Genomic DNA, 8,740 nt, shown 5'->3' on the forward strand with positions numbered 1-8,740 from the left:
CAAAGGTTAAGTTTGGTCGATCTATGTGGCATAAACTCATTCTGGTCTGGGTGTATCAAATCCAAGAAACAAACCCCTGTTCAATTGGTTTGCCAGTATTTTGGTGTCTGAATTAAGCAGATATTCGCCTGTAGGAGGCCTACCTGGCTGCAGGTTTCCCAGCCTCTGGTATACGGACAATGGATGCTGTGCACATATCTTCAGGGAGTCGAAACAGCCATTGTTAATGTAATACTTTTCGCAGCAGCCTATCATATTTAATAGGCTACATCTTTCTTTGTGTACAGTGATTGCCAAGCGACCTGAAATGACCTATTACAGAGCATTTGTTATGCTTTAGGATGTTTTGTACAAACTGTTTTATATTCGTATTGTTGCAAAGCATTTAATTTGCGCTAATTTTATCTAAACAAAATAGAAATCTATTATTGCTTTTTTTTGCTCAAACATATAATTCATTTAGGGAGTAGATTTGAGGAGTGAATTTCTTTGTAGGCCAGATATATTTCACTAGCATTTTACCCTTTGGGTAAGTTTAATGTATAAATTACTCCACACCCCAGCAGTTTGATGCAGTGTGTGGACACATCTTAATAATGACTGCCATATGACTATGAGCGGGGAATACTGGGCATATCTACTTATTTAAGGGTACATGTATTCTAACGTTAAAACAATGTCTCCCAATCGATGTTCAGTGCAGTGCTGCTATTTTTACTTTTGCTTTTTATGTTTCTGCCCAAAGTTATTGTGTCCCTAAATTACTGCCTGTTGCCGTGTGACCTGATTTGCGATTTATCTCTGAGCATGTCTTGGAGGGTTGCATCTTGAACCTCACGTCAGCCCATGCTTTTAAGGAGTTGTTTGGTTTGTGGTTGGAGATGGTTGTGTCGGTACTGCTGGGTCTCCAGGTTACTATTCAAATGCATAATGCTGCCCTTTGGCCTTGTGGTGATCTGTGTCTGTGGTGTCCTGTAGTTACTTTGCTAAAATGTTTAGATTCCTACCTTCTCTCACTCGCTGCTGCTGTTTGTGAGTAGTATTAAATGGAGTTGTATGTTGAGTTGGGATAAGTCTGTAGTCAGCAATAGATTTTGTAGATTATAGTTTTAGTTGCACTGAATGTACCAGTTAGAAGGTGCTTGGTTCCCTTTAAGTGCTAGACATTTCTGTAAATATTCTGAGTATTGTTTGGTGAACTCTATGCTCCCAATTTCTGGTACATTGACAGATTTCTTTGTATTATGTTTTAATCTTTAATTACAAGCATCAAACATAGTATGAAGTGTTTTATCTACCAAACCAACAAGTCATCAATAATAGCATAATGCATACTTACAAAGTGTAATAGTTCTAAATCCGTTACACTAATTGTCTACAAGGGTACCCTAGAGAAAGACTGGCAAGTATTTAACCAAGCTCTGTTGTGTTTCAGGAAGGTAACATTCTTAGACGAACATCATATTAGATAGCATTTTGTATCATCTTCCCAGGTGCTCACTCAGCTTAGGGGCATTTCCTGTGTGCTGCATGTGAGTTTTTGAGCAACACTCCAGTGAGCAGCAGCTTTCAACCACTTTCTGAGCCTTATCATTCGAAGCAGTGCATAACTATTCTTCTCCTACCTCAAAGCAGGGTCAATACAGAAATTGTCTATTTAAACACCTATCAATACGTTTACTGTTATCTCAGAGTTAAACTGCTAGTAATCAGCAGGACTACAATATGTGGATAAAACTCTGCTCTGTGATATCCAGACCTATCTCATGTAGCTACATGGAAGCCAAGTATACCGTGTACCATTTTAATTCATTTTAAATCTGGCACTTCCAGAACTTGTTTTATCTTGTGTATATGCCTTGTTCAAGTCCGCCTCAGTTAGTTCTACACAGCTTACTTCAATCTGATTAGCAGATAGGGTTGCTTCCTTACTGATCTGAGCATCATATGTATCACATCGAAATCTAATTGTGCGTCATATGGTTGACGGCAGTTTGTTTAAGACTGGATTGTTTTGACAGAAATTCGCACATGCCATCTTAGTTGATTAGGGTAAGGTTGCAAACACTAAGAACTGCCCTCTCTCTAAGCTGTTTGTGTTGAATATAAAAAATACACCATTATTGAACACGTGGCCAATCTCTGTGCATCCAGCAGGGATCATTAATAAACTGAAATAAGGCAGGTCCTCTAATAGCGCTTTCACATCATATAGAAATTGCTTGGCTACTGTTTTTGCCATTGAACGTACACTGTGACATGTCACCCAATTCTCATTTTCCCTCTAGGATTAGATTTTTCTCCTGAAAAGGATTCTATTTTTCAAAACGGCTATGTTGTGTTTTTTGTTTCATTGTAACATTCTTTCCTAAGCTATGAACATGATAAAGTGAAGTGTATCAATTAATTGCCTTGCTGTGGCATAGGACTTAAGCCGCAACTCACTGACCAAGCCCAACATGCTCGATACCATTACATGTTGTTGCTTATGATACCATTCAGATGAATGTGGACTCTGGTACAAGCTGAGCTGTTTTTTTTTCATTTGGAGCACGACCAATGCCGATTTCTATAAGAATGATTATTTTCGATAGTGGCACAGTGAGCTAAAAAAATGGACTACCTTGCTAGCAAGAGTACTTTCAAGTGGCTGTAATGTATTCAAGTATTCAAATTTGTTTTTATATTTCATGAGGGACATAGTGTACGCTTTCCTGCTTATAGATTTCAATATTACAAATATTTATATATCCTCAGAGATGAGATTCCTGACCACACAATAAGATGAAGAGTAATGAAGAAAACATGGAAATACTGGAAATCTATCTGATACTCAAGAAGAACCAGAAATGATGCCAAACAGCTTTGCAAACTAGAAAAACTAAGTAGGAGACAGAGACTTTCGTACATGAACAGACATATCCTGCAAGAACATCAAGTGCAATCCGACGACTTCAAGAGTTTGAGGACATCCATGCCGCCGGTCCTAAAACACCCAAATAAATTAAAATCACAAAAATTACACTGGCAGGACACATCCAATATGAAAAAATGTTAGATACCACCCTTTATCATAGATAATTATAAGGTAGTTAAACAGTGCTCCCCTCTCTAACATAATAATATTGATGCTGTGGTGTTAATCCCTCATAAACACTGTTTTGGCTGGACCTTACAATCCATAGAAAGAGACCATAGGTATACAAACATGAGTTGAGAAGCAGACATCTGAAAGTCCAAAGAAAGAAGTGTTTGGCTACTCGCAATGCACAACATTATTCTAGAACAGAACGACTTGGTAATGAGTTTTGTTCTTCGTGTGCATATTTCATAAATATTGTCCAAGAAACCGACTATTTAGATAAGCTGTGAGTTTTATTCTTTGCACACATCCTAGAAAGTTCTTTAGTAAGATTGAAGACACAGCTCCTGATGAAAGAATATACATATATACATATGTTATTAGTCTTACAAGAATACCAGTAACCATTCAACATTATTTCTTAAGAACAGATACACTGCAAATACCTAGTGAATATTAAGTTATAGTTAGTGATTCAGGAACCACCATGGTCAGCCAGCAAACAGATAAACCTGATTTACGGCAAAATATACCCAACGCTTAGACTCTAAATCCCAAAGAAAGAACATGCACACGAAGTCAGACGAGCTTTGGCTTCTCCTCAGTACTGAAGTAGCACCACCAACGATGCACAGGGCAACCCATGAGACAGAGCGAATGTGGCAATAGTTTTCAACAGCCATCACAACTAAGAATTTATTAACAAACAAAAGAAATAACATAAAGGTTCTGTGTTTGTGAGAAGAGTTTTCATCATTCATCACCCCTACACTGCCGCCAGTAACATCTCGACAGAAAGCTTATTTAGCTGTAATGAATGTAAGATGAATTTTAATGACTCATCAGCTCTAAGGGACAAATATCAAACACATACAGAAGAAAACACAGACACTAGCAGTGAAAATGGAAAGAGCTTTACTCTCTCAGCAAACCTCAAGATCCATCAACCAACAAACACAGAAAAACCTTACACCTGCAGTGACTGTGGAAAGCGCTTTACTTTCTTAGGAAAACTAAAGATCCATCAGCGAACACACACCGGGGAACAAACCTATCCTTGCAGTGAATGTAGCAAGCACTTTACTAATTTATCAAAACTAAAGGTCCATCAGCGAAAACACACAGGGGAAAATCCATACATATGCAGTGAATGTGGCAAGGGCTTCACTCGAGCATCAGACCTAACCATTCATCTGCGCCAGCATACAGGAGAAATGCCATACACTTGCCAAGAATGTGGAAAGAGCTTTAGTACATCCTCAAATCTAAAGAGCCACCACTTAAAACATACAGGAGAAAAACCATACTCTTGCAGTGAATGTGGAAAGAGCTTTGCTTGTTTATCATCTTTAAAGAAACACCATCGTATGCACACAGGGGAAAAACCTTACACTTGCAGTGAATGTGGAAAGAGCTTTGGTAGATCTGCGAATCTAAAGAGACACCATCTGACACACACGGGGGAAAAACCATACATGTGCAGTGAATGTGGAAAGCGCTTTAGTAGATCTACGTATCTAAAGAGCCACCATCTGACGCACACAGGGAAAAAACCATACACATGCAGTGAATGTGGAAAGAGCTTTACTGAAGCATCAGAACTGACCATCCATATGGGATGTCATCCAGGAGAAAAAACATACACTTGCAGTGAATGTGGAAAGATTTTTACTGAAGCATCACACCTAGCAGTCCATCTGCGCCGGCATGCAGGGGAAAAAGCATACTCATGCAGTGAATGTGGAAAGACCTTTACTCACACATCACATCTAACCGTCCATCTGCGAAGGCATACAGGAGAAAAACCATACACATGCAGTGAATGTGGAAAGAGCTTTACTGAAGCATCCGGCCTAACCATCCATCAGCGATGGCATACAGGAGAAAAACCATACTTTTGCAGTGAATGTGGAAAGAGCTTTACACAAGCAGCGCACCTAACCTCCCATCTGCGAAGGCATACAGGAGACAAGCCATACACATGCAGTGAATGTGGAAAAAGCTTTAGTAGATCTACACATCTAAAGAGCCACCAGCGGACACACACAGGGGAAAAACCATACACATGCAGTGAATGTGGAATGAGCTTTGCTCATTTATCAACTTTGAAGATCCACCAGCGCATGCATACAGGAAAAACCATTCACATAGAGTGATTGTGTACAGTTCCTTACTCTTCAATCCTAACCTTCCATCTGCAAATGCATGTAGCAGAGAAACCATACACTTGTAGTGAATGTGTAAACCGCTTTAGTAAATTCACACATCCGAAGAGCCACCATCAAACACACAGGGGAACAAATAGAAACATGAAGAGAATGAAAAGAGCTTTACTCAAGCATCAGACCTAACCATCTGTCTGCGATGGCATACAGAAGAAAAAGCATATAAATGCAGTGCATGTTGAAAGAGCTTTAATAAATCCATGCGTCTAAAGCGTGAGCAGCTAAAACACAAGCGGAACAAAACACACATGCTGTGGGTGTGGAAAGAGCTTTACTAAAGCATCAGTCTTAACTATCCATCTTTGAAAGCATATAGAAGAAAATCATGCAAATGCAATAAAGGTGGAATAGGCTTTGTCAGCTCAACCTACCTAGAATACCATCAGCAATCACACACAGGAAAAACAATATAAAATATGTAGGATGTTTCACTCATTCATAAACTACAAGGTATCTCCTGCAAACCAACAGATTAAGTAAATGAGGGAAGTACTTTCAGGATTTATTATGCCTAGTGGCCAGTTAGTGAACACAAAAAGTGGAAATAACATTCTGTGTGAATGTGGGAACAGCTTCCATGCTTTTTTGCCACTTCATGTGCATTGGGAAATGTGCACACATGAAAACTCGTACATAAGCATTGAATAAGGTGTGTTTCAGTCTATTATGAAATTATAAGTCGCTGTCAGTAGCACATTCAGGAAAATAATTATGGCTACAGTAAATGTGGGAGGGTTTCATTCATTATTCATTATGCAGAGTTATCAGTTTTATGAAGAAAAAGTGTCTGTACCTTGCCAGTGTCAGATAAGATTCATTTATTGCGCTTTCTAGCTTGGGAAAAACACAATATGTTGAAACTACCCTCCCACTTTGGAAGTTGCCTTGTGCATGCTGTAAGGAGAGATAGCTCTTTGATCTTGTTACTCAACATATTGCTAACCTTTGACACTGTTGACCTTTCAGCACATTTTTCTATTGCATTAATGCACGTGGGGATGGTGGAAGCCTTAATGAATTATGTAAACATTAAGTTCCAAGTATATTTTAATGGATAACCTTTATTTTTATAGGATATAATAGGTAATCATGCATTCTGGTCCTATGTTTCCATCATGGGGTTCTGATGATATCATAAACCACAAGACCAAAGGCTGTGTGGTTTCTAAATATCAGCACATGCCTTAGATGGGAATGTAGGGTCAAGTCATAAATCTTAGTTTGTATTTTTTATCTTACGTGATTATTTTGTAGCAGTTGGATTATGTATTGTCTGTTTTTCAAATGGAAATGTTTACTAAACACTGTAAGTGAAGTCTCCATTTTTGTGAGATTGTTAATGCCGTTCCCCACATAAATGGAATATTGAATCAACAAAACGTAATAGTAAAGCTCTGCAGACTGGTTTGAGGCCATTCACTTGCTGATGAAACCCTCATTTCATAGGGACCCTTGAAATGCCTCCAGAACCCCTTGTGGTCAGTATATGACCATATTACAGGATTTTCTGCTATGTGATTTTCCTCTATTAAAGTATGATCTTAAGTCATTGCTCAGATCAGGCAAATATGTCTGCTTGTAAATGGAAGAGTATAGTTTGTTAAGGATAGGATTCCTTAATCTTTTTATGTATTTTTATTCTAGTAATTATGATGTGTAGGGTGACCAGATGACACCATCTTACAGGAAAATTTCAAGTTTTGGACTTTGTTTTAACAATTATTTTTACGAGGTCTGTCAGTTTCTATTGAAAAAGAACCATGAATGTGTCCTTGTGTAACGAAACTGGTGTTCATGTAAAGTGCTCTGATACCCAATACCTTCGGGTCTAGTTCGCGCTATATAAAACTCTGGAAAAAAACCAAAAAACAACCATGATTACAATACCTGTAATGTACTAATTATTTAATTAAAGGAAACTCAGACCTCTCAAGCAGCATCCACGTGATATTGGTTAATCTGGCCATCCTTATGGTGTCCTACTATTTATATTTGATATAAATAATCCCAAGTGCATTTTTTTATTTTTTGAAAATGTTTGATTTCATCTACTGTTTATAATCTTGTCATAGTTGTAAACAACAGTCCAGTTTAGAAACGTTTTCTCTACTTTGTGTATAGTTTACTCTCTAGCATAGATGTCTTCTTTCTGCTTTGTTGCGCAATATTGCTAATAGGATTTCATATTAATACATTTCCCTTCTTAAACAGCAAATTTTCCTTTCATGGCATTGTGTCTATAGTGCACACTCGGCAGAAGAATGGTCTTGGGGATATACCTACATTTTTTCAATTTCTAATACATTTTGGTAGAAGCAGTTTGTGCTTCCCAGGTTCAACAGCTTGGACTGTAACACACCCACGTGGGATGAGGAAAGTAAATAAAGCTTATTCATAGAAAAGCAGAACACGCGATGGAAAGCTGTAGATAATTTAGACCACTTCCTAAGCATTCTCCATGGTTTGAAAAACACAAAACGAAATATGAAGCATGCATCATTCACATCATTCACAGTCTACTCTCAGTTGACATTGATTTGTATACCCTAAATGAGGGTCCGGTATGGAGATCTTGCTGACTGTCTTCAACACTGAAGAGCTTTACTCTCTGTGGAAGGTGGCTCTGTGAAAAGCCCAAAATAAGGTACAAATACTTTCTTTTTGTGTCATTATATTTATTTGATTACGAAAGCTATGTTATATGGTATCTATTTCATGGTGAAGAGGCCTTTTTTCTGAATTATGACCTTTGAAACGAATGCTAAACATTAAATAGTCTTAATCAGTATAATAATAAAAACAGAATGTATGTTGATTAAGCAAATGTAATATGTTGTGTAAGTTAGAAGAGGGCGTGACTTTCGAGTAGGGAAATCTTCAGTTAGTCATCCATCAACAAAGTTAATAAGTAGCTAATTGCACTCAGCAGCTTTGCATTGTATGATTTGTCATGCTTTATTCTCATGTGGATTAGTTACTGGTAAAGTTATTTAACCATAGCCTAAGCACAAGGGGTTGCAGTGGGGGGGAGCGGGTGCCAGAGAGCTGCTGCCCACTCTGCACTAAGTTCCTACAGCCAGAGTCTAAAATCACCTCTATCCTACAGCTAACATGCTCAAAAACACCAAACAAAAGCATACCTAAATAGTGTCAGGTCAGAGAAGGTACTTGGCTTGATCACACAGCTGAGCACATTAGGGGATGCCTGAAGCCAGTCCACTCCTTCAGCAGTTGCTCATGCCGGCTGAGAGTTCTAATGGAGTGAAGAGGGCCATGTGATAACTCCATTCTGCAGTAATACAGCTCCATGTGGGTACCGGCAGACGAGGGGCCATTGTTGAGTGGCGCTCCGGCAGAGGCCTGCGCTGGTGTTGACCTGATTCGCCCTGGAAGAGCTCATAGATGGACTGCACTGGCCTACTTGGCAGTGGCA

The 8,740-nt window shown here is 38.7% G+C and overlaps 1 protein-coding gene across 1 annotated transcript in view; it reads left to right on the plus strand.

Annotated features, from left to right (window-relative positions):
* LOC146799963 (uncharacterized) overlaps positions 1-7,240 on the plus strand; it is a 62,708-nt gene extending 55,468 nt beyond the window's left edge. The window contains exon 3 of the mRNA XM_085620893.1: positions 2,758-7,240. Within this exon, the coding sequence (XP_085477019.1) occupies positions 3,907-5,238 (1,332 nt within the window). The 5' untranslated portion in view covers positions 2,758-3,906 and the 3' untranslated portion in view covers positions 5,239-7,240. The remainder of the gene's footprint in view (positions 1-2,757) is intronic.
* The last annotated feature ends 1,500 nt before the right edge of the window (positions 7,241-8,740 follow it).

The sequence above is a fragment of the Triturus cristatus genome, chromosome 8 (assembly GCF_964204655.1).
Source record: "Triturus cristatus chromosome 8, aTriCri1.1, whole genome shotgun sequence".
Classification (NCBI taxonomy): domain Eukaryota; kingdom Metazoa; phylum Chordata; class Amphibia; order Caudata; family Salamandridae; genus Triturus; species Triturus cristatus.